The sequence below is a fragment of the Rhinoraja longicauda genome, chromosome 35 (assembly GCF_053455715.1).
Source record: "Rhinoraja longicauda isolate Sanriku21f chromosome 35, sRhiLon1.1, whole genome shotgun sequence".
NCBI classification, from domain to species: domain Eukaryota; kingdom Metazoa; phylum Chordata; class Chondrichthyes; order Rajiformes; family Arhynchobatidae; genus Rhinoraja; species Rhinoraja longicauda.
This window is the reverse complement of record NC_135987.1, coordinates 2,333,645-2,361,401: the sequence shown is the minus strand read 5'-3', so window position 1 is coordinate 2,361,401 and position 27,757 is coordinate 2,333,645. Positions and strand designations below refer to the sequence as shown.

The 27,757-nt window shown below is 43.9% G+C and overlaps 1 protein-coding gene across 1 annotated transcript in view; it reads left to right on the top strand.

Annotated features, from left to right (window-relative positions):
* The window catches only part of tm9sf3 (transmembrane 9 superfamily member 3), a 68,501-nt gene extending 43,652 nt beyond the window's left edge, over nt 1–24,849 (top strand). Inside the window, exons 8-15 of the mRNA XM_078428279.1 lie at nt 556–650; nt 5,153–5,283; nt 9,226–9,365; nt 10,081–10,149; nt 14,180–14,326; nt 16,441–16,524; nt 18,669–18,745; nt 23,515–24,849. Of these exons, the coding sequence (XP_078284405.1) occupies nt 556–650; nt 5,153–5,283; nt 9,226–9,365; nt 10,081–10,149; nt 14,180–14,326; nt 16,441–16,524; nt 18,669–18,745; nt 23,515–23,582 (811 nt within the window). The 3' untranslated portion in view covers nt 23,583–24,849. The remainder of the gene's footprint in view (nt 1–555; nt 651–5,152; nt 5,284–9,225; nt 9,366–10,080; nt 10,150–14,179; nt 14,327–16,440; nt 16,525–18,668; nt 18,746–23,514) is intronic.
* The last annotated feature ends 2,908 nt before the right edge of the window (nt 24,850–27,757 follow it).

The window sequence follows — 27,757 nt, the reverse complement described above, 5'->3', positions numbered from 1 at the left end:
AAACACTATCCTGCACACATCACGCACAATTTACAATTATACCAAGCCAATTAACCCTCAAACCGGCACGTCTTTGGAATGTGGGAGGAAACCGGAGAAAACCCACGCAGGTCACGGGGAGAACGTGCAAACTCCATAGAGACAGCAACCGTAGTCAGGATGGAACCAGGGTCCCTGGCGCTGTAAGGCAGCAACTCTACCGCTGTGTCACCGTGCGTGCCGCTAATGGTGAACACTGTCTGCTTAGTGTGAAGTACTTTTACTTTACCATTGATTTTCTGTTCCCCATATTCCTGTAGTTATACTAAGAATGCTATTTTTACGATACATTTCTTGTCCTATGCATAAGTCAAATCATTTGCAACCTGTGGGTTAATACAAGTAGACGTGGCATGAAATTGCAAAAAGATTTTGTTAGACCAAACAAATGTCAATGGTAACATGTTTTTGAAGGCAACCTACTCCATGATTCTATGAAAAATTCATATTGACTTTCAAATGTCTTACATTTTTAGTTCTTGTCTTTTTCTGATTGTTTTTCTTTTCCTTTTGCAGGAGAGGATCTATGCTAAGTACAGCCATATTTGTGTTTGCTGCAACATCACCGTTGAATGGCTATTTTGGAGGGAGTCTGTATGCTCGACAAGGAGGTAGGTTTTATACTCTAGTTTTCCAATTTCTCAGTTTCGTTTTTGTATTAGAGGATGCATTTGTATTTCATCAATGACCAATGTTAATAAGTGAACCAAAGCAGTGAATTAACTGATGAAGTTAATCTGATGAAGGGTCTCCTCCCAAGATGTGACCTCCTTCTTTTCTCCAGAGATGCTGCCTGACCTACTGAGTTACTCCAGCATTTGTGTCTATCTCAGTGAATTAACAAATTCCCTTTGACTATTCAAGTTTTTTTTTTACTGCTGTGCATATCATTCTTGGTCCTTACTTTGTTTTCCAAATCGAAACTCCCCTCTCTCATTGCTTGTTGACATTTATTCTACACCCCAAATATTCGTTATTTTTAGTGCTGCCTTCCTATGTCAAACTGCAGAATACAAAATAGCAACTCTTAACAATGTTTAGTTTAGTTTAGAGATGTAGCGCGAAAACAGGCCCTTTCGGCCCACCGGGTTCGCGCCGACCAGCGATCCCCGCACATTAACACTATCCTATATCTACTAGGGACATTTTTTACATTTACCAAGCCAATTAACCTCCAAATTTGTACGTCTTTGGAGTGTGGGAGGAAACCGAAGATCTTGGAGAAAACCCACGCAGGTCATGGGGAGAACGTACAAACTCCGTACAGATAGCACCCTTAGTTGGGATCTCTGGCGCTGCATTTGCTGTAAGGCAGCAACTCTATCACTGTGCCACCCTCTTTAATAGAGTGAATCAGCGTTGAAGCAGGCTCTTTGGCTCAATATTTTAGTCCTGAACATCCTGGCCCCATCATCCCAGTTATCAGCACCTGGTCAAAGCCGTCTCTGCCATGGCCAATAAATTGCTCATCCACTAGGGATTTAAATACTGTGATACCTGATTCTACCTCTCATTCATACGGTGCATTCCACATTTCAACCACTATCCTCAGATCCTGTCCAAATCTCTTTGTCCCCACGCACCCTTAAACCTACACTCTTGAGTTTTTTACACCTATTATGGGGAAGTGTTTTGGTGTCCTTGCTCCTTATAGTTTTTGTAGCGTTAAATGAGTTTCCCCCTCAGCATTCTCTGTTCCAAGGAAATCAAAATATGAAAATCATGATTGATTGATGATTTTCGTATTTTGTTTTGGGGCAATTGAGCTGAAGCATCACTACTATATTAGGTCATTGCACGTATGGTCGTGCGGTCACAGTGCGTGACGCACGGAGTCGCTCAGGCCATCTGGAGGACATGGCAGCCTCCAGCACACACTACCAACACATCCAACACCGACATTCTTACCTTTAAAAAACCGCCAAAAGGTCAATTTTTGTGCTGTAAAAAATGAGGAGGAATAAGGAGGATCCGGCGGAGGAAGAGGAACCAGGAGAAGGGCTAGAAGCAGCTGGGAAGACGTCTGGCCAGCCGGCGGGAGAAGGGGAAACGCGGCCGGGAACAGAGGCAGGAGAGGAAGACTGAGAAGCAGAGGGCCACCGACCGGGGGGAGAAGAGGAGGAGGAAAGGACGGGTTGAGCGAGCTGGGAGAGGAGCAGCGGGAAGAACCCGAGCCGAGGGGCCTGGAGGGTCTGCAGGAGCAGAAGCAGAGAGTGCTGGAGGTCAGCGACCCGCCGGGGCCTGAGGGCGAAGGTCCCAGGCCATGCTCGACGGCCTTGGAGGACGAGGCGGTGGAAGGCGAGGAGCGGAGTGTCGAGCCCCAAGAGGAGGAGGAGGAAGAGGAGAGGCCGATCGGCGGCGGAGGCCGAGCAGCAGCGAGAGCTGGACGCTGGGAGCCGAGGTGGAGGACCAGGCCACGACTCTGCTCGGCGGCCCCAGCCACGATGTGTTGAGCGGCCAAGTGGAAGCAGACCCTGGCTGACGGAGGGGGCGAGCGGGGAGAAGGGCTGGAGACGCAGGGGCAGCGAGGGGCTGAAGAGCCGCAGGAAGCGAGGCGCAGAGCAGGGGCGCCGGGCCTGGAGGAGCGAGGAGCGCATGAAGGGGGAGAGGTGTCGGGACACTCGGAGCGCTGGGAGGGAGCCGGAGACGCTGATGGGAGAAGACCTGCACTGAAAGCCCGAGTGTTATGTGAACTGAAAATAATGTTAAAAGCAGTATTTTTTAATTTCCCCTTTGTCGGTTGCTTTAATATGGTAGAAGTGTAAACGGAAATTACTGAACCAAACAGCGTGGGGGTAAACTTTGAAAAGCTGCAGGGGTAAACAGGACGAAGAAGGTTGAGGACCCCTGCCCTAGTGAGTGCTTGTCTGTGGTGCACGGCGTGCCCTCCAGACGGCCAGAGTCAGGCCATGACCTCGCCTGCCCTGCAACCACTCAATACCATATCTGCTGCAAGGAGTTTTGCACTTCATGTAACCAGAGCAAAGGCAAGACAAGCCCATGCAGCTCATGCTTATGCCACTAGGTGGTGCAATGGCACTAGTTTTAATATCACTATTGGCAAAGACAAGGAACATGTGTGCTTTCTTTATTTCTTGCTGTGTTCATGCATAATTAAAAAATAGTGAGTCTTCCTCTCTCTCAACCTCATTCTTTTTAGATGATCGTTGCTATTTTAGTTAAATATGTTTACACTCTTACCAGGAACTGGATTGTAACCGTCTAAATCAGTTGTCTGGAGAACATGGATAGGTGACGTTTCAAATCAGGACCGTTCTTCAGACCAGTCTGGAGAAGGATCCCGACCGGAAACATCATCTATCCATGTTCTACAAAGATCCTGCCTGGCTCACCTTAGTTACTCCACCATTTTGCGTCCTTTTCTTTGTAAACCAGCAGCGGCAGTTCCTTGTTTGTACTTGTCTAAATCAGTTTCTACATGTCTAAATTTCACGACTGACAGCAGAGGGAGTGGAACTCGTGTTATAGCAGCATGGAGGTTTAAAGCATGTGAGGCCATTTGGTGCATAATGTCGGAAAGTGAATCACCTCACGGCCTGTTCTTGGTTTACGAACTTCCAACATGGACCCCCACATACACACTGGCTTCCATGATATTATTAAATTAAAAAAATGCTGGAGTAACTCAGCAGGTCAGGCAGCATCTCAGGAGAGAAGGAATGGGTGACGTTTCGGGTCGAGACCCTTCTTCAACCCAACTTGTGTCGACCCGAAACGTCACCCATTCCTTCTCTCCTGAGATGCTGCCTGACCTGCTGAGTTACTCCAGCATTTTGTGAATAAATACCTTTGATTTGTACCAGTATTTGCAGTTATTTTCTTACACTTATTAAATTCAAAAGTCTCTCGTAGGTTAATTCCTATGAATGGTAGAGCTATTCCCCTCGTCACTTTTAGTCATTGTTCTTGGCAGCCTTGTGTGCTTTTGATGCCATTCATTACAATCCAGTGGAGGTACAGTTATCATATCAAGTGATTTGTGTATTTTCCAATTTACTGACAAAATTAACATGGACATCTCTAAAAGCTGATCCCATTTGTTCCCCAGGGATGACCATGTATTCGGTTAAACTTTCCCGCTGCAATCACCACCCAGCCACTTGTGTCTCTTCTTTGATAATGTGATAGTTTCCCCTCAAATATTGCAATCGATTATGCTTTACATTAAAAGCGGAGGTTGCTTTACATAAATAATGATACGCTGGTACCAATCATCGCTGATTTAGACTTTAGAGATACAGTGTAGAAACAGACCCTTTGGCCCACCGTGATCACCCCGTACACTAGTACTATCCTACACATTAGGGCAATTTACAATTTTTACCAAAGCTAATTAGCCTACAAACCTGTGTGTCTTTGTAGTGTGGAAGGAAACCGGATCACCCGGAGAAACCCATGGGAGAATGTACAAACTCAGTCAGGATCGAACCCGCCCTGAATGTTTAAAAAACTATAAAATTAGCTGTAATATTCTTATTTCCCACAGATTCAGCTGTATATTCCTACTTCCCACAGATGTTGGTGACATTTTTCACCCTTATTCGTGACCAAAATTACTGACAATTGCTGGTTTGTGGTTGCAGCTGCTGTAAGCTCTGCTGTCCAAGTTGCTTTGGAGGCAAAAGCATGAGCTCCTTGGAGCAATTTAGATAAAGCTGGAGTGAAATCTTTGTTCGGGGAAGAAGGACGGGCTATTTGGTACTTCCTTAATGGGGAAGACATGGGCGAAGAAAGAGAGATGGATGGGCCCTGGTAATTATGTCAGACGAGCCACAGCTAGAAATGAGAAATAGACAACAAAGGAAGAAACTTGTAGGTGTGATTGGTCGAGGAGGAGAAATAAAGCTGGTGTTTAGTTCAACCTTGTTCAGGTCAGACAACATGCAGTGTGACGTGTTAACTAGTGAGAGCTTCATCAGCTGCAAAACATTTTCAATCTGCTTTTTTCTGTTAGAGGCACCGCGTAAATTTAGATTCTACCTTTCTCTTTTTATATAGTGCATTAATTCATAATGTGAAAATGTATTCATGTAATGCGAATGCTGACGAAACTGAAATAGATAGTAAATTTGTGCTTTTTACATTTGATCAGGCAGGAGATGGATAAAACAGATGTTCATCGGGGCTTTCCTGATCCCAGCCATGGTGTGTGGAACCGCATTCTTCATCAACTTCATTGCGATCTATTACCACGCATCACGGGCCATTCCTTTTGGAACAATGGTAAGCATGGCAGCACTGAATGCAAGCAATAAACGGTAGTGGGCTTTCATGGAGCTAAGTGTAGATTAGAAATACTCTTCACCTTGCCCTTCCATACAGAATTATAGCAGCTCCCACTGCATCAAAATCTGTTTCGTGAACACAAGCAGTGAACAGGTCACTTAGCATCTGTGGAAAGAAACAGTGAATGCTTTAGGCCCTTCATCAGAAGTGTAAATTGAGATAATAAGTTTTAAAGTTGCAAGCGGTAGATACAAAATGCTGGAGTAACTCAGCGGGTCAGGAAGCATCTCGGGCGAGAAGGAATGGGTAAAGTTTCGGGTCTCGACCTGAAACGTCACCCATTCCTTCTCTCCCGAGATGCTGCCTGACCCGCTGAGGTACTCCAGCATTTTGTGTCTACCTTTGATTTTAACCAGCATCTGCGTTTTTTTTCCTACACATTAAAGTCGGTGAATGTGACAGCAAATGTCTTTGATAGCTGAGCAGCAGCTGAGCACAAAGGGTGTAAATACTTTGGAAGAATTTTATTGGCAGTGAGTGTCAGCAAAATCTTTGGAATCGTAAGTGCATAGATGATAGAAAAAATGGCAGAGTTGTGGATAGTGAGGAAGGTTGTCTTAGGATTCAGCAAGATGTGGACTAGTAACAAAAGTGGCCAGAGACATGGCAGATGGAGTTGAATCCAGTCATGAATGAGATGCTGCAATTGGTATTGATTTATTATTGTCACTTTGGTACAAACTTTGTTTGGTGTGCAGTCCAGGCAAATCATACCAAACAACAGGTAGCGCAAAAGAAAATGAGCAGAGTGCAGAATATAGTGTGTAGGAAGGATCAGCTGGTTTATACCAAAGATGGACACAAAAAGCTGAAGTAACTCAGCGGGTCAGGCAGCATCTCTGGTGAAAAGGAATAGGTGACATTTCGGGTTGAGGCCCTTCTCTTTCCCCTGCCTCGGTCTGAAGAAGGGTCTCGACCCGAAACGTCACCTATTCCTTCCCTCCAGAGATGCTGCCTATGTTTCTCCATCTTTTGATGTCTATCTGCGGAATATCGTGTTACAGCTGCAAATTAAAATAAAGTGCATGGGTCGCAATAAGGTAGATTGAAAGATCCTGACTTTATCCCTCGCCAATGAGAGCTCAGTTCAATGGTCTGAAAAGCGTTTCTGTACTAAAACCGTCTATCTAATTCTCTTTTGTCAATGCTAAGGCATCAATGGTTGAATCATTCTCAAAGCTCAAGTACTAAATATCTTGTGCTTATCATTGGAGTTTGCAAAGTTGAAATTCCAATAATGCTTTAAGTTAAACTCATCCTTATTTGGTCTATGCCACATTTAAGCTCAGTATAATACAGCTGCATTATATGTTTGCTATAATTATGGACAAGTCATACTAGACAAAGTTATTGCTTTTTAATAGTGTTAAACAGAGTTAATCTTCACATGGAGGAGTATTTTCATTGCCTCAATGTGGAAGAACCAAAATGAAACCGTGGATTGGAAAGATATAACTCATTAATGTTCTTCTTTTAGCTGTGAGCATTATGCTGTCTTAATTTTATGGCTAACCAAGATGAATAGCCATTATTTTCCCCTTCAGGGGAGAGCAGTCTAAAACTAGAGGGCAAAAGTTCAAAGTGAGAGGGGAAAGATTTAAAGGGGTACTTTACAGTTGCCCCTCAACTCGATTACTTCACACAGGGTGGTGCTGATATTGAACGAGCAGGCTGGAGAGGTGATGGAGCCATGTATCATTGCGACATTTTGACAGAGACTTGGGCGGTGACATGGATGAAGAGGGGTTTGGAAAGATGAGGCCCAGGCACAAGCAAGTGAGACTAGCTCAGTTAGGCAACTTAATCGCCATGGACGAGTTTGGCGGAGCGGCCTGTCTCCTTGCCCTACAGTGTATGATTCTCGAATTAGCTGTATCTTAATGGGCTCTGGTGTCATAATTTAATTGCCCACAATACAATACAATACAATACAATATATCTTCACTGGGCTGTGCTGTTCCTGTCTCCTTGCGTGAGGCCTTCAGTCCGTGTCAGGCCCCACCACAGTCTGCAGCAGAGCGGTACTTACCCGGTGTGTGGCCGCTCCTGACCATTCCCTGTCCCGTCAAATCTGTGCTTCCGTCTCCATGGAAATATTTGAGATCCTCTTCATCCAGAGCAATATCCCCCCAGAAGGCCACTGGTAAAACAGGAGTGTTAATGAGTGGGCTTCCACAGCACTGCAATGTGGTGTACAACGGAGGGTGACGACCGACTATAGAGTCAGAGTCATACAATACAATACAATACAATACAATATATCTTCATTGCGCCTCCCATACGATGCAATAATTTAAGTAATTAACAGCAACCCAACGAAACGAAACAATTGTAACAGTTTTTAGACAGGGTAAAGTGCAAGTTGATCTATGCGTTGTGGCCATCCGGCTCAGCAGGACCGGTTCATAGCAGCTATGGCCCTGGGGATGAAGCTGTTCCTGCGTCTGGAGGTGCGGGCGTAGAAGGCCTTGTATCGTCTGCCCGATGGAAGGAGTTCGAACAGACTGTTGCAGGGGTGTGAAGAGTCTTTGTGGATGCTGGTGGCTTTTCTGAGGCATCGTGTGTTGTAGATGCCCTCCAAGTCTGGTAGCTGTGTTCCGATGGCCCTCTGAGCTCTATGGACTACCCGCTGTAGAGCTTTCCTTTCTGCCTCCGTGCAGCTGAGGTACCACACAGGGATGCCATGCGTTAGGATGCTCTCTATGGTGCAGCGGTAGAAGGTCGTCAGCAGCTGTTGGGGTAGACCAGACTTTTTCAGTGTTCTTAAGTAGAACAGTCTTTGTTGTGCCTTCTTGACCAGCGCAGCAGTGTTATTGGACCATGTTAGGTCCTCCGAAATGTGAGTGCCCAGAAACTTGAAGCTGGACACTCTCTCCACACTGTCCCCGTTGATAGAGATCGGGGCATATTCCCCGTTATGTGACCTATTAATGGTGCTAATACCATACAAAAAAAGCTCTTGGTTTGAAAAGTTATTTAGCAGATGGCGTGTGTTTTTGCATCAACCTGACATTTATAAATGTTTTGTACGTGACACTACAGACTCCATGTTTTTATCATTGTGTTCAAACCAATTATGGTTTACAGTATGTAGAAACAAGGAACAAAAAAAGACCAAGTGCTGGAGTAACTCAGCGGGTTCGGCAGCATCCCTGGAGAATATGGGAGAAGTTCTTCAAAGCAAGCACTTATCCATGTTCTCCAGAGATGCTATCTGCCACGCTGAGTTTCTCCAGCACTTTGTGTCTTTTAGAAACATAGAAACATAGAAAATAGGTGCAGGAGTAGGCCATTTGGCCCTTCGAGCCTGCGCCGCCATTCAATATGATCATGGCTGATCATCCAACTCAGTATCCCGTACCTGCCTTCTCTCCATACCCCCTGATCCCTTTAGCCACAAGGGCCACATCTAACTCCCTGTTAAATATAGCCAATGGACTGGCCTCAACTACCTTCTGTGGCAGAGAATTCCACAGATTCACCACTCTCTGTGTGAAAACAAACTTTCTCATCTCCGTCCTAAAAGACTTCTCCCTTATCCTTAAACTCTGACCCCTTGTTCTGGACTTCCCCAACATCGGGAACAATCTTCCTGCATCTAGCCTGTCCAACCCCGTAAGAATTTTGTAAGTTTCTATAAGATCCCCCCTCAATCTTCTAAATTCCAGCGAGTACAATCTTCTAAATTCCAAGCCGAGTCTATCCAGTCTTTCTTCATATGAAAGTCCTGCCATCCCAGGAATCAATCTGGTGAACCTTCTCTGTACTCCCTCTATGGCAATTTTATGGTTTACAGTTTGTGAGAATATTTTAGTGGTGCAGTGAATTTGCGCAGCAAAGTTAAATTGACTGTAAGATGCTTGTTTTTCTCTTTCAAAGGTTGCCGTTTGCTCCATATGTTTTTTTGTCATCCTCCCACTGAATTTGGTGGGGACTATTCTTGGTAGAAATATGTCAGGACAGCCCAACTTCCCTTGCCGTGTAAATGCAGTACCACGTCCCATTCCAGAGAAGAAGTGGTAAGTAGATGTAAAGATTTATTAACAATTACATTTAGTTTAGAGCGCGGAAACAGGCCCTTCAGCCCACTGGGTCCACGCCCACCAGCGATCCCCACACATTAACACTATCCTACACACTAGGGACAATTTTTACATTTACCAACCCAATTAACCTACAAACCTGCACGTCTTTGGAGTGTGGGAGGAAACCGGAGATCTCGGATAAAACCCACACAGGTCACGGGGAGAACGTACAAATTCCATACAGACAGCGCCCATAGTCGGGATCGAACCCACATCTCCGGCGCTGCATTCGCTGTAAGGCAGCAACTCCACCACTGTGCAGCCCAAATTGAATTTATTCAGTTCATTGTATGATTTCGAGAAATTAACATTTTAAACTCTGAAGCTTCAGCTTTTGCAAGCAGCAGAAATTATTTGCTGGACAAAACTCGTAAATCAATGCTGCTAGTTCATTTTGTTTACTGAGTTCTCAATGAGGCAGTAATTTCATCTTTTCAGTTTTATGGCGGAGATTGGTTAATACAATCGCAGTTCTCTACTCTGCGAACGCAAGGCATATATCTCGGTACGTGGAATGGTATCTTGGAGGAGACTCACTCTTAGAACCAAAATAAAAGGCTTCTTCACTCTGGAAATATCAGAGAATGCCAGGGTAATGGATGATGCTTTCTATTGTAGCATTGTGCTTACTTTGACCTTGTGTTTGCAGGTTTATGGAGCCGGCTGTTATCGTATGCCTTGGTGGAATCTTGCCATTTGGTTCTATTTTTATTGAGATGTAAGTTTTGTTTTACTTTTATACGGCAGCAAAAAAAATGTTGTCAGCTTGGTTTTGCTGCTGGCAGTGGTATTCTTAGATAAGGGCCAAGAGCAACGGTGTGGCTTCTGTGCATTGATTGCACTTTCCTGACAGTGACCTACACCATGCATCTGTTCACGGAACTATAGGTTATCCAGTATCACAAGATGTCACCAAGCTCACTTAACAGCCAGCCACATAGTTCAATGATACTTTACTGCCACATGTACCAAGCTACAGTGGAATGCTTTGCTTTGGATACAACCCGGTACATTCACACAGCTGACCTCACCTCGGCAGTACACGAATCGCCACGTTTCTGGCAGCGACAAAGTTACAAGAAGTTCACCGAACGGTCCTATCTAATGCCTGCCGCTGCATGTGCCAGCAGCAGCCCCCTGCCGGGTCTCCATCCTTCTCAACGACCCCCCCCCCCACCGCCGAGTGCCCCTTTGTTCTCGACGTGTCCCCCTTCATTCAGGATGCCCCCCCCCGGAGTTGTCAAATGGTACCAGTTTTAACATTCTGAGTGTGAAACAAATGTTGTAATGTGTGGAGAACGGAGATGAGGAAAAACTTTTTCAGTCAGAGAGTTGTGAATATGGAATTCTCTGCCTCAGAAGGCAGTGGAGGCCAATTCTCTGAATGCTTTCGTGAGAGAGCTAGATAGAGCTCTTAAGGATAGTGGAGTCAGGGGGTATGGGGAGAAGGGGTACTGATTGAGAATGATCACATTGAATGGTGGTGCTGGCTCGAAGGGCCGAATGGCCTACTCCTGCACCTATTGTCTATTGGATGGGATTGAGATATAATTATATATTTATATTATAAATATTGAGAAGGGTTGCATTTAAAATGCAGGAATTTGAACGAGGGAATGAGAATTCTGATGGTTGTTTGAGAACAAGGAGTTTTGAACTTTACTTGGGGTTCTGTTTACAGGAGGAGAATTAATTTACTCGAGCTATACACTGAGATTTGCCTTCACAAGTATAAAAGCGGTATAATTTTATTGTATGGTTTGCGGCTAAATTCATAACTTGCTTTGTTTTAAGGGGTGTTGAATGATCAACATTAATGTGTAAAATAAAGCAATCTAAAGATGCAGACAATGACCACTTTTATAAAATAGTGAAATCAGTGCAGCTGATATGGGAACAGATCTGCCACTCGGGCCAGGCCGGAGTTCCAGAGCACTGGCTGCAGGGGGCAAAATCCACCCACCAATCGGTCGGGATCGGCCACTTCACTCTGTCTAGGCCCCACATTTTGGGGGAAACTTCCTGGGGGAATTTCAAGTGTGCTCTCTAAATGTAATTACCAACAAAATTATATTTGGAAGCATTTTGGAAAATTCATGCTGTTTGGTTATTTAAGCTAGTTAACCTGGTTTCGCCCTTGGGAGAAGGTTTAAAGCCAAATCTATGCTTGAAGTAAGCTCACTGCAATAATTTTCATTCCACCTTGAATTTGGATAACTCCCTTTCAGAAACACATTGATTTATATTTGAACATGTTTCAGAGAAAAGAGTGAAATTAGAAATTGCTAGAAACAATAACTTGCTTTGTTTTAAAGGGCGTTGAAAACAAGATCAGGCAGCATCTGCGGAAAGAGAAACAGTTAATGTTTCTGTTGATGTAAGGTTATCAACCTGAACATCAATTCTTTTGTTTTCTCCACAGATACTGTTTGACCTGATGAATATTTATAGCATTTTTATATGTAGGAAGGAAGGTGGCCATTTAGGACTGAGATGAGGAAAAACTTCATTACCCAGAGAGTTGTGAATCTGGAATTCTCTGCCACAGAAGGCAGTGGAGGCTGATTCACTGGATGTTTTCAAGAAACAGTTAGATTTGGCTCTTAGGGCTAAAGGAATCAAGGGATACGGGGAAAAAGCAGGAATGGGGGTACTGATTTTAGATGATCAGCCATGATCATATTGAATGGCGGTGCTGGCTCGAATGCACCTATTTTTCTATGTTTATGTAACTGCAAATGCTGGTTTACACCGAAGATAGACACAAAATGCTGGAGTAACTCAGTGAGACAAGCAGCATCTCAGGAGAGAAGGAAAACCCATTGCTTCTCTCGAAAGATGCTGCCTGGCCTGCTGAGTTTCTCCAGCATTTTGTGTCTGTAGCATTTATTGTGTTCATTTAGAGTTCCAGTATCTGCAGTTTATTGTTAATAATGCAACCAAGACCTACTTGAAAATAGAATGAGCTTAATATAGTGTGACTCTAGGCCTAGCCCATTCATTCACAGCAGAATAGACACAAAATGCTGAAGTAACTAGCGGGACAGGCAGCATCTTTGGAGAGAAGGAATGGGTGACGTTTCGGGTCGAGACCTTCTGAAGAGTTACTCCAGCTTTTTGTGTCTATCTTTGGTTTAAACCAGCATCTGCGGTTCCTTCCTACACATTCACAGCAGGAGTTTGAATCACACCACAGCAGAATTTAAATTCATGTAGTTAAGTAAGCCGAGAATAAAATGTTGGTTAAGTTTATGGATCACGAGCAACTAATTCAAGTCTGTGCCAGCCACAAATTTACTGACCATGTTAGCAACATTGCCATCCAGATTGTGAATATCGATGACAAACAACAGTGGAGCCAGCACCAATCCCTGCAGCACACCACTGATCACAGGCTTCCATTCTCAATGTCAACTTTCCACTGCCGCATTTTGATTCCATTTTGTGTCCATTTGGCTGGGTCACACTGGATCCCGTGTGATCTAGCCTTGCAGACCAGCCTAATATACGGGACCTTTTCAAAGTCTATGTAGACAACTTCCACCGCCATCTCCTCGTCAATATTCCTCGTTATCTCTTTTTTTTTAAAGAACTGTCAAATTTGTGAGGCATGATTTCCCATCCTTAATCAGTCCTTGCTTTTCCAAATACAAGTAAATTCTATCTCTCAGAATTGCCAGCTCTGGCCGGGCCGGAGTTCCAGAGCCCCTTCAACAGGCAGCATGTTCCAACCGCTGATCGGCCATGGAAGTTCCGATACGGTTGATATTGGCCCAGGTACCACATACTCAGGGGTACGGCTTCCTGGGGGAATTTCAAATGCTCTCTCATCATTTTATCTGGATTCAAGGAGGTCCCGGGAAATCTGGATTCAAGGAGCTGTTCCCGGAAAATCGGTGGTGGACCTGTATATTGATGGTTCATTTGGGTTTCCAGGTCAAAGATCCTACATGAAAGGTTCTTACAGAAGATTAGCAAATGGAATCCAAAACAACTTGGCGACTTGTATCCAAGATTGGCTTTGTAATGGGAAGCAGCTGTTCTTGAACCTGTGGTCACAGTTTTCAGTGTGCTGTCTATTGTAAGCCTGTAGAAATTCAATAAGAGTATTTCTTGACATTCTGAACCTTCTCGTTCTTCTAAGTAGAGGCATTGATGAGGTTTCTTTGTGATTGTATCAGTGTGCTGGGTCCAGGACATGTGGGATGCTTTTAAGTTGACGCATCCTTAATTTCTCACCTCTCCCAAATTGTTGAGGTATTGGAAATAACCTTGGAAACAACACTGTCATTTTATTTTCAAATTGTTGAGACCATTTGCAATTTGGAATGGTTTATTCTTGCACATTCGCTTGTGAATAACTGATTCTGAAGCATTCCTTTCCATTTAAATAGTGGAATGCAGCACTCTTCAGTGAAGCCTTACGGTAGTCACATTTACCCAGAAACTTAATGCTGTGTGCAACTGAGGTAGAGGAGGTGGTGCAATCATTCAGCAATACCAATACAGGACTCTGTTCATCCCGACCAACTGATAATGTTACTGATAGCTGATGAAAGAGAAATGCATATGATGGTATTAAAGGGAACTGGATCTTGGTGTTAATACACTGATTTAGTGGTGGCATTGCGATATTACTGTGTGAATTTTGTACAGTTGTCACTAAAACTCTAAAAACTATAATCACTGAAGTTTAGACAGATCAATTAAAAAAGTGCATTGTGATTTACTGTTCTCCTCTCCTTTAGGTACTTCATCTTCACCTCTTTTTGGGCGTACAAGATATATTACGTATACGGTTTCATGTTGCTTGTCCTGGTTATTCTCTGCATTGTTACAGTCTGCGTTACCATTGTCTGCACTTACTTTCTGCTAAATGCTGAAGATTACAGGTGGTAAGTTATCTCCGACCTATCTGTGAATATTGGTTAAATGTTGCTTTACTGGAGGGTGTGACAGTGGTGCCAGTGGTCGAGCTGCTGCCTTACAGCGCCTGACACTCGCATTTGTTCCTGACCTCGGGTGCTCCCTCTGCGGTAAGTCCTCCATGTGATCATGGGGGTTTCCTCCCACATGCCTAAGACGTGCAGGTTTGTAGGTTAATTGGCTTCTGTAAAATTGTCCATTGCGTGTAGGATGCCAAAATGGGTAACTCCGATGCTGTGTACGCATGATCAATTGTTGGCGTGGACTCTGTGGGTGGATGGGCCTGTCTCCACGCTTTATCTCTGAGACTAAGCCCTGTGTGAGAAGGGCTTTAGAGGTGTTTCCTGTCACTCCAGTGAACCAGGTATCAAAATACCTGATTGTGTTTAACCTTCACTTGGGGTCAGATTTGTTGATACAAATGCCTCCACTACTTAGTCCAATTCACTGCTCTTCATATGGGAACCCAACTGTACTACTCAGCAGGCTTTGTAATGCTAAAGGGCTTTGTATTTGAAGCCCTGTGTTCATGTACAGCACATTAGGATATCGTTTAGTTTCGGGATGCAGTGTGGAAGCAGTCCGCACCAGCCAACAATCACCCGTACACTCGTTCCATCCGACACAAGACGGACCGTTTGCAGCAGCCATTTAACCTACAAACCTGCACATTATTTGGGATGCGAGAGGAAACTGGAGCACCCAGAGAACACCCACGTGGTCACGGGGAGAACGTACAAACTCTGTACAGACAGCGCTCGCAGTCGGGATTAAACCCGGGTGTCTGGCGCTACGAGGCAGCTACTCTACCGCTGTGCCACTGTACCGCCCCGATTAGTTGAAGTATCGGTTGAGTGTTGAACAAGAACCATGATTTTGTCTGTGATTCCCATTTGTTCAATATCTGCCAGGTTCGTCCTGTGGTAATGCGGAATTAATTTTACTTTGTGTCAAAATCCAGCTTAAAATACTTAGGAGATTGATTTAATATTACGATCAGTTAAATTGAGATTGTAACAGCTTGTTTCAGAGACTGACAATTCTGTGAAAAACATGGTGCTCCTTCAACTTTCATTGCTGGGCTGTTGACTGTACCTGAGACTGTACCTGAGACTGTACCTGAGACTGTACCTGAGACTTTACCTTAGACTTTACCGACACTGCGAGGAAACACGCCCTGCTAACTACTCAGTCTGCGCCGACCAGTGATCTCCATGCACTGGGCAATGTTACAAAGCTAATTAATCCACAAACCTGTACATCTTTGGAGAGTGGAAGGAACCAGAGCACCCGGAGAAAACCCATGTGGTCACGGGGAGAGCGTACAAACAGCACCTGTAGTCAGGATTGAACCGGGGCTCTGGCGTTGTAAAGCAGCAACTCCACCACTGTGTCGCCCTTGAACCATCTGCCACTTGTTGCACAGAGTGGGGTTAGATTTTTGCCATGTGACTCTGATCTTTGAATTGTGTGCAGCTTTTGGTTTGGAACAAAAACACTAGAGTGAAAAATCTGTTTCTAAGCTAATAAGACTGCAGCTCTCTGAATTTGGACTGTTTTACATGTTAACATAATGCCTTATATAATGAAATTACAGCAATTCTCAAAGGAAGTGTTCCTCTTTCTACTTAAAATTGCGTTGTCTTTATGATTGCACGTTTTTGTTACACCATGAGCATTGGGTATCGGGAACACGCTGCCAGGGGTGGTCATGGAGCGAGATATGATAGTGCCTTTTAAGCGGCTTTAGGATAGGCACATGGATATGGAAGGAATGGAGGGATTCGGGTTATGTGCAAGAAGATAAGATCCTGAAGAAGGGTCTCGACCCGAAACGTCACCCATTCCCTCTCTCCCGAGATGCAGCCTGACCCGCTGAGTTACTCCAGCATTTTGTGTCTACCTAGGAGATAAGAGATGTCTTGGCATCATGTTGCGCACAGACATTGTAGGCCGAAGAGCCTGTGCTGTACTGTTCTATATTCTATGCTTTCTATTGTGGAATGTTTTAGTATGTGGAGTGATGGTAAAGATTTTTGATTTAATGCATCTTTTCTCAACATGAAACTCATTGCTGTTGCAGGCAATGGACAAGCTTTCTATCGGCAGCATCTACTGCAGTCTATGTTTACATGTACTCCTTCTACTACTACTTCTTCAAAACAAAGTAAGGAAACAAGTTTATCTGTTTAACTTATAATTGCATTGTCATGCCAAATAAAGATGTTCATGGTCCCTCATAGTTCACAGAGCATGATCGTGATAAATTGGTTAAAGAGAATGTGGATGAGAATGCACAAGCCATGATGATAGTAAGTTTGCAGATGACACTAAAGTAGGTGGTATCATCGACAGTGAAAATGGTTGTGAAGAATTACAGCGGAATCGTGATCAGTTGAGCAAGTGGGCCGAGGAATGGCAAATGGAGTTTAATTCAGATAAGTAGGGGATGTTACATTTTGGGAAGTCAAACAGGAGAGTGAACGGTAGGGTCCTGGGCAGTGTTGCAGAACAGGTATCCAGGAGTACAAAGACATGCCTCCCTGGAAATGGCATCACAGGTAGATAGGGAATAGAGTATGGAAGTTAGGAAGTTATGTTTCAGTCGTACAAGATGCTAATGATGCCACCTATTGGTCACACTGCTGTAGGAATGATACCATTTTGCTGGTAAGAGTACAGAGATTAACAAAGATGTTGCCACGACTATATGTGACTGTGGGTGTCAGGGGTTGTAGGGAGAAGGCAGGAGACTGGGGTTAAGAAGGAAAGATAGATTGAATGGCAGAGTAGGCTTGATGGGCCGAATTACCTAATTCTGCTCCTGTCAACACCAAGAGGGGGAACAATGGGGGACCTGGCTTGGGGGGGCCACTGAGAACTAAGGGGACCACAAATGGAATCCTTTATAACTTTGTTGGAGCCCTTTATGCATACCTTGGGTCGGCAAAACAAAGAATCTGACTGACTTGTCACATGTTATAATAAAGTATCGTTCATTCACCCATCCATCACTTATGGATTTATGTTTAATTTACGCGTTTTTGAATTATGCGCTGCTTTTCAGTAACATTATCACCACGTAAAATGCCTCAAAGACATGACTGTTCCCATACACTGCTGGGCAGCATCTCCTGTCCTGTAAACCCGAGGTCAACCAAATCTTCCTGTTTCCTGGGTCCCAGCTAAAACCAGCTCCTGTTTGCACATAACACATGATGATCTTGAATTTAGTAACGGCTTGACTTTAAAACAATCACCTTTTACTTTCACGTCCCACTACGGGGTCTTCTTCCCGAACCTCAGGAATTGTGTCCAGCCTCTCAGCCCCCAAGTAAGTGCATTCCCAAATGTAATCCATGGCTGTGTTTTCCGTTTGTTCCAGCCCAAGCTCTTAATTCCCTCATGAATAAATGTAATGGCTTTTTTATTTTAAAAAAGCAATAACATTTACCACTTAGCCCAAGCTTGTGGTTATTTCCCTCATTTCCTTTAATATTTCTCGCCCGACACTACTTTGACACAATACCAAACTCCAAAGAGTTAATCACAATAAGTGAAGTTGATAGCGGCTCATTAATTTTTTTAGAGATACAGCACGGAAACAGGCCCTTTCGGCCCACCAGGTCCGTGCCGACCATCCTTCTCTGCACATTAACACTATCCTATACCCACTAGGGACAATTTTTACATTTACCAAGCCAATTAACCTACAAACCTGTGTGTTTGGGGTGCGGGAGGAAACCGAAGATCTCGGGAAAAACCCACGCAGGTCACGGGGAGAACGTACAAACTCCGTATAGACAGCGCCCGTAGTCGGGATCGAACCTGGGTCTCCGGCGCTGCATTCGTTGTAAGGCAGCAATTCTATCGCTGCACCACTGTGACTTTTTGTCCTGACTTTCCACTGTATTCTAGAAACATAGAAAATAGGTGCAAGAGGAGGCCATTTTGGCCCTTCGAGTCAGCACCACTGGTCTATATGAGCCTGGTGACATTTTGCTTTTGGACTTGTGACTTATTTGGCCAGTTCTCCTTGGATTATTTTGACTCTCGGTCGTGTTGCTTTGGCATTAACTTCTGTCCCACAGCCACTTTTCTCTTATTTTTTTATTGAGACTGGCCTCCCTTCTGTTGAAAGATGGCCACCATTTTTGTGTGGAAATACATTTCATTGCATAATAGGATATTGTGTATAGAGCAAATGTTCATCAAAACAGTTTAAGAACAGTTAAAAGCTGAATAATTTTGTGTGATTAAATGTTGGCCTATTGTGCACTAAAATCATTTTTTACTACTTTCGTTCAAAAGGATGTTTGGACTGTTTCAGACGGCATTCTACTTTGGGTACATGGCAGTATTCAGCTCTGCGCTTGGGATCATGTGTGGTAAGTGCTGTGTTGGAATTGCACAGGATATGGGGCAACAATCTGGTGGAAGAACACAGTGGGTCAAGCAGCATCTATATGCTTATGCCGAGCAATCAGTCCTCATCCGAGGTCTTGCCTTTGTGCAACTCTGCCAGTACCTCAACCAATTCTGGGCCCTTCTGTCCCCGCTGTGCCTGTTCCTTTGGCAAGGCGTCCTCATCACCCCTCCACTGATAACCTCTTCTCAAGTCTCCAACTCTCCCCTTCTTCTTGGACCACTCCTTTGGACCTTTTACCTTCGTTTGACCCTTTTCCAATTGCTCCTGTGATATCAACCACCTCAACTTCTCCGAAGATAGACACAAAGTGCTGGGGTAACCCAGAGAGAACCCACGCAGGTTACAGGAGAACATACAAACGCCATACAGACAGCACCCACAGTCATAGGTATCACAAACTGCTGCAGTAACTCAGCAGGTCAGGCAGCATCTCAGGAGAGAAGGCATGGGTGACGTTTTGGGTCGAGACCCTTCTTCAGATGTCACCCATTCCTTCTCTCCTAGATGCTGCCTGACCTGCTGAGTTACTCCAGCATTTTGTGATACCTTCGATTTGTACCAGCATCTGCAGTTATTTTCCTGCACCCATAGTCATGATTAATCATGGGTCCCTGGCGCTGCAAGGCTGCAACTCTACCACTGCACCACCCATTCTAAAATGTATCACTGAACAATTTCAAATAAAATAATCAACTTTGGCTTCCATGCCCCCTAAAACTTAAAAGATAGCAGTAATTTCTCTAAACTGAGAGCAATGATTTATTGTTACTGCGGACCTACCTGTATTTGCCATTTATAAATCTAAAGGTATTAAAATGTTGGACTGGTGACCTAGCTATGCATTGAAGTTGACTGTTTAGTAAATTGATGAGCCAAGACATCAAGACTTATCGAATGACCTATTGGGCGCGGATCATCACGGAACAATATCCCATATTATCGCAGGAGAAACTTAATATTGTGATGATTTTGATGTTAATTAGACTTTAGAGATACGCATGGAAACAGGCCCTTCAGCCCACCGAGTCCGTGCCGACCAACGCTCACCCCGTACACTAACACTATCTTACACACTAGGGAAATTTTTATAAAACACAATGGAGTTTGTACGTTCTCCCTGTGACTGCGTGAGTTTTTTCCGGGTGCTCCGGTTTCCTCCCACATTCCAAACCTGTACGTCTTTGGAGTGTGGGAGGAAATTGGATCGCCCGAAAAATCCCATATGGTCACAGGGAGAACGTACAAACTCAACAGACAGAACCTGTAGTCATAGGTTCAGAAGTGATAAGAGCAGAATTGGGCCATTTGGCCCATCACGCCTACTCAATCATGGCTGATCTATCTACCCCATTCACCTGCCTTCTCCCCATAACCCCTGACACTAGCACTAATCATCTAGTCAGGATCGAACCCGGGTCACAGGCGCTGTAAGGCAGCAGCTCTACAGTGAAGTTGTCGTGCAGTTGATCGGACTTAACTTTCAATGGGTTCGTTGTCGATTTAAGTCTTGCTACAAGCTTTGACTACATAGTCTTGATCCCACAAAACTACTTTGCGGAGATGTGGTGTAATTTTCTTTGGTTCTGTTGATGTTTGTCCATCCACCAATACGTCAATCTCATTATCTGGTCTTTACCACATTACCGTTGCTGGCAACTTGCTGGGTGCAAATTGGTTGCAGCATTTCCCGTCTTCCAACCGTGACTACCGTTCAAAGGAAAAAGCCTTAATTGGCTGTAAAACTCTGACTCCCTGAGGTTGTGAGTGTGGCTGAATAATTTCAGCTTTTTTTCTTTTATTGGGCAATTAAGCATTTCAGGGTAATTGGAATGGAACACATGCATTAAGACTTTTATGTAAGATTTTACCTGCTTCAGCACTAGACGTTGACTGGGGGGGGAGGGGAGTAGGGGGGGGTATATATGTCTGAAACCACTTTGAAGAAACCAGATTTACCAAATTGAAAAATCTCCTTGAGTTGATTATGTTTGAAGTGTCTGTCTGACTGCTTTGATTCCTCCTCCCTTTTACCTAGAGTGAGGGAATGTGGAAGCAGAGGTTTGAGGTGAGAGGGGCAAGATTTAATAGGAACCGGGGGGGGTAACTTTTTCACTGAAGGTGGTATATGGAATGAACGACCAGAGGAGGTAGTTGAGGCAAGTTCACAACCTTTACAGTTTTCAGGCTCCGTGCATGGACATGATCTCACCTCCAGCAGTTATACATGAACTCCTGTATTTCACTTCCCTCCATACTAGGTGGGCCAGGAAATTACCATTTGGTTCCCCACAGAGCTGCACATACATTGGTGGATATATGGAACACGCTGCCAGAGGAGGGGGTTGAGGCGGCCACTATAACAACGTTTGAAAGGCACTTGGACAAGTACATGGATAGGAAAGTTCTGAAGGACATAAGCAAGTTCTGAAGGACATGGGCAAATGGGACTATCATGGATGGGGGAGTTTTGGTAGTCATGTTGGGCCAAAGGGCCTGTTTCCCTTGGTTCCTCTTTCAGTCTTTCTCTCTGCTTCAAATAGTTATCATTTTCTCTGTCTCCTCCACTCCATGGCACTGCCTTTCACATTCCAACTCAGCTCGTGAAAGTTCCTCGAGCCCTTCTCTCAGCCTCCCTTTCATTATATTAAATTGATAATCCATGATAGCTGACCATCTAAATGGAGGAAATTGTTCTTCTGTACAACATTTCTACATTGGAGCATTTAACTGAAAGAATTGTTTTAAATGTGTAATTTTCCATGATTTGCGGTTATGGGGAGAAGGAAGGAGAATGGGGTTAGGAGGGAGAGATAGATCAGCCATCATTGAATGGCGGAGTAGACTTGATAGGCCGAATGGCCTAATTCTGCTCCTAGAACTTATGAACTTACCAAACGAGCTATTAATGTGTCGGAAATTATCAGTCTGAAGAAGGGGCTTGATCTGAAACGTCACCCATTCTTTATCTCCTGAGATGCTGCCTGACCCACTGAATTACTCCAGCATTGTGTGTCTACAAACGCGCTATAAAGATGTTTCTGGCTAAAACTAGAGTTCTGGCTTGAATTCAATCCTGAACTTAATTCTTGACATTAATTCTTGATTGCCAGAACCCTTAAACTTCAGAATCCCGTTCCTTTATCTCTCTTCCTATCAACTACTCTTTTCACCTCCGAGACCCACATTTTGAAATACACTTTGTTCATCGGTCCTGACTTCTATTTGTGTGGGCACAATTCTAGATTTATTTGGCAGTGTTCCTGACAACATTCAGAGATACGTTACTGTGTGAAAGGTGCCGTGTTAGTATTTGTTGGAACTCCATCAGAAAGGCAGACGGGTTTCAGGATTTCTGACGTGCATGAGTGGTTTCAAACTGCAACCCTTACCAGCAGAATTATACATATCCACATACAGAAATTTCCTCCCATTTCTTCCTTTTTGAATACGATTTTAAATTCACTTCCTTGTAATTGGCCATTTTACACACTTGCCCCATCCAGAACAGAAGACGCCCTTTCTCATCCAACATAAAAGTTGGGCATTCTCAACAACTCGAACCTACTTTGTCCAGTGAAAAACCCATACCTGCAGCAGTGCCACAGAAATCACATATATTGCCTTCCTTTCCCCCAAATGTAGCCAGTCACTCTTTTAGTTTGGTTTACTTTAATGTTTAGTTATGTTATAGGTGAAAGGAGCAGAACTAGGCCACTTGGCCCATGAAGTCTACTTCGCCATTCAATCGTGGCTGATCTCCTAACCCTATTCTCCTGCCTTCTCCCCATACCCCCTGACACATCAAGAAACCAAGTAGTTTCAAGTAGTGTACCAAGGTACAGTGAAAAGCTTTGTTGCGTGCTAACCTGGCAGCAGAAAGACTAATCGAGCTGTCCACAATGTACAAATACAGGATACAATACAATGCAATGCAATTCAATACAATACATTAATGTACAGTGCAAGATAAAACCCAGTAAAGTCTTATTAAAGATAGTCCGAGAGTAGATGGGGTAGATGATAGCTCAGAGCCAATCTCTAGTTGGTGATAGGATGGTTCAGTTGCCTGAATGCAGCTGGGAAGAAAATGTCCCTGAATCTGGAAATGTGCGTTTTCACACTTCTGTACCTGATGGGAGAGGGGAGAAGAGGGAGAGACCAGGGTGAGACTGGCCCTTGATGATGCTGCTGGCCTTGCCGAGGCAGCGTGATGTGTAGATGGAGTCAATGGAAGGGAGGTTGGTTTGTGTGATGGTCTGGGCTGCGTTCATAATTCTATAATTTCTTGCGGTCTTGGATGGAGCTGTTCCCAAACCGAGGCGTGATGCATGCTGATATCTCATCTCAATGCAGTTTCCAAAATGGCTACAATTTACACTTTTCTACACAGGACCGTATACTTAAATAATTAATTGTATGTTGAGAGTGTAAGAAAGTTATCCTCCTACCCCACCCCACCACCACCACAATCAGTATGAAGAAACATCCCAACCCAAAATGTTGCCTGCCCAAAGATTCTAGCGTCTGGAGTTCCTTCTGTCCCCATCATCTAGTATCTGAGACTTAAGGTAAAATAAAAGGGAGGAATAAATGTGTATAACATTATAATGTAGCTGTAGGCATAGAAAAACAGATTTGACAAAGCAGAAACTATGCTGTTATAAATGGAATATTAATGGTAATCATTGTTGTTCGGATTTTAAGACGCTGTGCTTATTTTCTCCCCAGGTGCTGTTGGTTATATGGGAACAAGTGCCTTTGTCAGAAAGATCTACACGAATGTGAAAATTGACTAAGGAAGGCCAGAGACCAGGGGAGCTGAGGATCATTTTTCGTTTGTTAAACTGGAACTTGCACAGTTTAAACTGCAAGGAGACATTGGGTTAACACTGGGTAAAATGTGGGTTCCATTGGTGGAAGTTTTAAGCGACATCTGTTTCCCTTGATCCTGAGCTCATGTTGACTGTTTCAACCAACTCTTCAGTAAAGGCTTGGATTATATGCAGTAAGCATTACTACAACACAGTGCTGATCTTCCCACACAAACATAGCTCATTAATGAAGAATAGACCAGCTCTCTTCAGTGAAGAGGACAAAGTTTATTTAAAATTATTTGTTCTGTTGCAAAGGAGGGGAACATCTGACTACTTAAAAGTTATTCGAGCCTCTGTTCTGAGACAGTTAGCTTTCTGAACCAGACACAGAAAGCTAACTCCAGAAACTCTGTGCATTCTAGTTTTTGTGAGCGTTACTCAAAACCCTGCTATGTTTTTGTATTTTATCAATGTTGGGAACTTGTTGCATTTATTTTAATTTGTGTACATTTGTCAGTTTATGTATACAGTAATAGAGTGCACATCAGTCATGAATATAATTGGACCAACTCACCTATATCTTCTAGTCTGAGAGGTAATTAATTCTCAGCTTCAGTCCATCCAAAGAGTGAAGAATAAGGACAGAAGTGATCATCTGCACTGAAATTCACAGTAGGTTAGTGTACAAGAAATGATTACACTGTTAGAAAGGCTGGGGATCTGTTGATGTTTTCTTGGGCAGGTCTAAAGGATATAATTGGGCGTGTAAACTAATCTCATTTTGTTTTCCTCCTCTCCAAGAGTTAGTCTTGCAGCTTAGGCTTGTTTTATGTTGCGGTGGGAATGAAGGCTTACTAAGGTAATATGAAAGGGGGTGATAAATGTATATAACCTTATAATGTAACTTTAGGCGTAGAACCCAAATTTATTTGGATGTACAGATTTATTACATAGTACTTTTTCTGATTACAAATTAATTTGGTGTATAAATGTGTGACAATTTTTGGGTGGCTTTTTACATCTTGCCCGCCATTGCATGTAGATGGCACCTCCATTATATGTGTGGATGTTACTCTGACTCCTTTAGTATTTTTCCAATTCTGTCTCTGAAGGCTCAACAAAATTGTAATTTAGAATCTAAAATTTTGTTAATCCTACCTGAGCACTTGACACGTGCATCGTCAGGAGCTTTACCGCTTAAAGGAATGTTCAGGAATAATGAAAAGAAAATAAAACTTTTCAGACATAAGTCTTGGATTGATTTGATTGAAGACACGGCATGAAAACAGGCCCTGCAGCCGACTGCCCACGCCGACCATCACACCGTATCTGTTATTCACACTAGGTTGCACTTGTGCACTTGTGTTCCCCTTCCCAAAGTGCAACACCTCACACTTGTCTGGATTATAAACCACCTCCCATTCCTCCGCCCACATTACCAACTGGTTTATAACCTGCTCAATCTTTTCACAACCTTGTCCTCAGCTCAGCCAATTATGTGTCGTCTGCAAACGATGTAATCAGCCTGGGTGGCGCTGTAAGGAAGCAGCTCTACCACTGTGCCACCATCTCTGCCAGCCGCCTTGGTGAATGCCACTTCAAAGTATTCGCATTTAGTACCCCGCCCACTTCCTCTGGCCCCTGGTAGAAATTCACTCCTTTCTCTTTGAGTGGTCTTACCCTGTACATATTTACCCTCCTGTTTTTAATGTATGAAAAAATGTCTTTGGGTTCTCTATAATTCTACTCATCGAGGGCATTTCATGCTTGCTTTCTTCATATTTGTCAAGGGCCCTGTCTGATTTCAGCTTCCTAAAACTTACTTTTCATTCTTTGCTCTTCCAAGGTTCCTGAACCTTGCAACCCTTGACGTTCTCTGGAACACGTAGGTCCTAAATTACACCCAACAAGCTTTTAAATGATTTCCACATGTCACCAATAACAGCTGCACACAATCTACTCTCCTTAGCTTGCTAAAACTGCTGTAACGAGCAATAATTACATATTGGAGGCTTGGAAACAGACAACCAATCAAGCAATTTCTTAACCAATCCTTTTTTTAAAACCTTTCTGGAACAGGGAACAGGCCGATAATTGGATGGAAGATTAAGTGCGGACAGAAAGCAAAATACAAAGTGCGAGAGGAACTCAGCGGGTCAGGCAGCATCTGTTGAGAGGGAAAGATAGATCAGCCATGATTGAATGGTGAAGTAGACTTGATGGACCGAATAGTCTATTTCTGCTCCTAGAACATGAACATCTCTGGAGGGAGTGGACAGATGGTTCGGGTCAAAGAAGGTTCCCAACCCAAAACTGTGTCTATTCCTTCCACAGATGCTGCCTAACCCACTGAGTTCTTCCAGCACTTTGTGTTTCGCTTAAGGTTCTAGCAGTCTCTTGCTCCCTCGAGCTCGGCTGTGGGAGACTCCCACCCCCCCCCCCCCCCCCCCCCCCCCCAGGGAACAAAGGTGGACGGGCGAGGAGAGGGATGTGGTGACCAAGGAAGGAGAAGGCTGGAGGCCCTGCAGCAGCCTGGGGCTCGCCTGGATCGGGCCCTGCTCAGAACAACTACAACGTCGACTTGCAAAATGGCGCCAACACACGATGCCTCTTGCATGTGGCCTCAGTAGACTATTTCTGTACACTTGCTAATTGAGGATCAGCAGTATGGCAATACTCCACTGGACTGTTGTAAGAAAAGTAATCTCACTGTGTTAGTATTTCACACATGTGACAATAAAAACACCTTTGGATAGGAACGGGATTTGAAGAGGCAAATATTTTTTAAAGTTTTACTTATTTACTTTTTTTAAATCTTCCAACATAGAGCAAAATAAAGGAATCTAATCCATGCTTGCAGATGTTAATGTTCAGCCTCTGGCATGTTGGGCACCAAGTAAGAATTATTAGGCCATTAAAAGCTGTCTTGCATCTTAACCTTTACTGCGTGTATTGTATTCCATGTATATACACAAAGTGCTGGACTAACTCGGTGAGTCAACCAGCCTCTCTAGAGAAAACGGATGGGTGGCGTTTTGGGTCTGGACCCATCTTCAGACTGAACGTAGAGGGGAGGGAACTGGAGGTAAGAAAAGGCCAGAACAAAGCAGGGCTGGTAACAGGCGACTAAGGAAAGGTGGAGTCCATAATGGCATATTGTTGGCTGGGGAGAGTGATAACGAAGGTATTCCATGTTCTGTGTTGTATGTTGAGTAGAGAGCGTGTCCAGGAAGGGATAGTCACAGTTCCAGGAGAGTGAGGAAGTGCTGAGCTGGTGTGCATGCATGCAGGTGCTTCACAAAGCGATAGACTATAAGTGGACTTCAACTAGTGTAGCTGGGACATGTTGGCCGGTGTGGGCAAGTTGGGCCGAAGGGCCTGTTTCTACACTGTATCACTCTATGACTCTGTGTGTGACCACTGAGGTCCCATCCCACCTTAAAAACAAATTGCACACAGGTGTCTTCAACCCTGAGGGACATCTGCAACTAATTCATGAGATCCTACAAGAGTCAAGTCAAAAGTGTTTTATTGTTAAACTAGACCAAGTGGAGCTGTTGGGCCCATTCCTCAGAGGGGGGACAGGGAAGGGGAGAGGGTGTCACTCACCTCAGCCCCATGGCCCGCAGACAGAACAATGAAATTCTTACTTGCACAACAGAATATGTAAACATTATACTCTGTGTATGAATTCTAATATAAATATTCCAACACAATATAATAAACAAGAAAAATAGTTCAGTGTATTTATGTACGTGTGTGTGTGTGTGCACACACTAACAGTGCAAAAATAAAGAACCCTTGCCCCCAAGTCTACGGAGTTGAGAGCTTATTTGAAGGTTGTAGTGTTTAATAGCCTGATGGCTGTCGGGAAGAAGCTGTTCCTGAATCTGGACGTTACTGTTTTCGGTCTCCCTTGGAAACTCTTTATCCATTTGGGATGTGCACATCACTACATCCTGTGCACATCCTGAACTGAGATGGTAATTTGTACGCCCATGAATTGTTGAGAAATATATATATTCATATATAGTACCAACAAAAAGCAAAAATAAAAGTGCTTGGTCTGCAGCTGATGGGGGTAATTGAATGTTTGGTTCATCTGATGGATGGTACTTGTGAAGTTGCCAGTGAAGTGGTAGACCTGAGGATTTGGC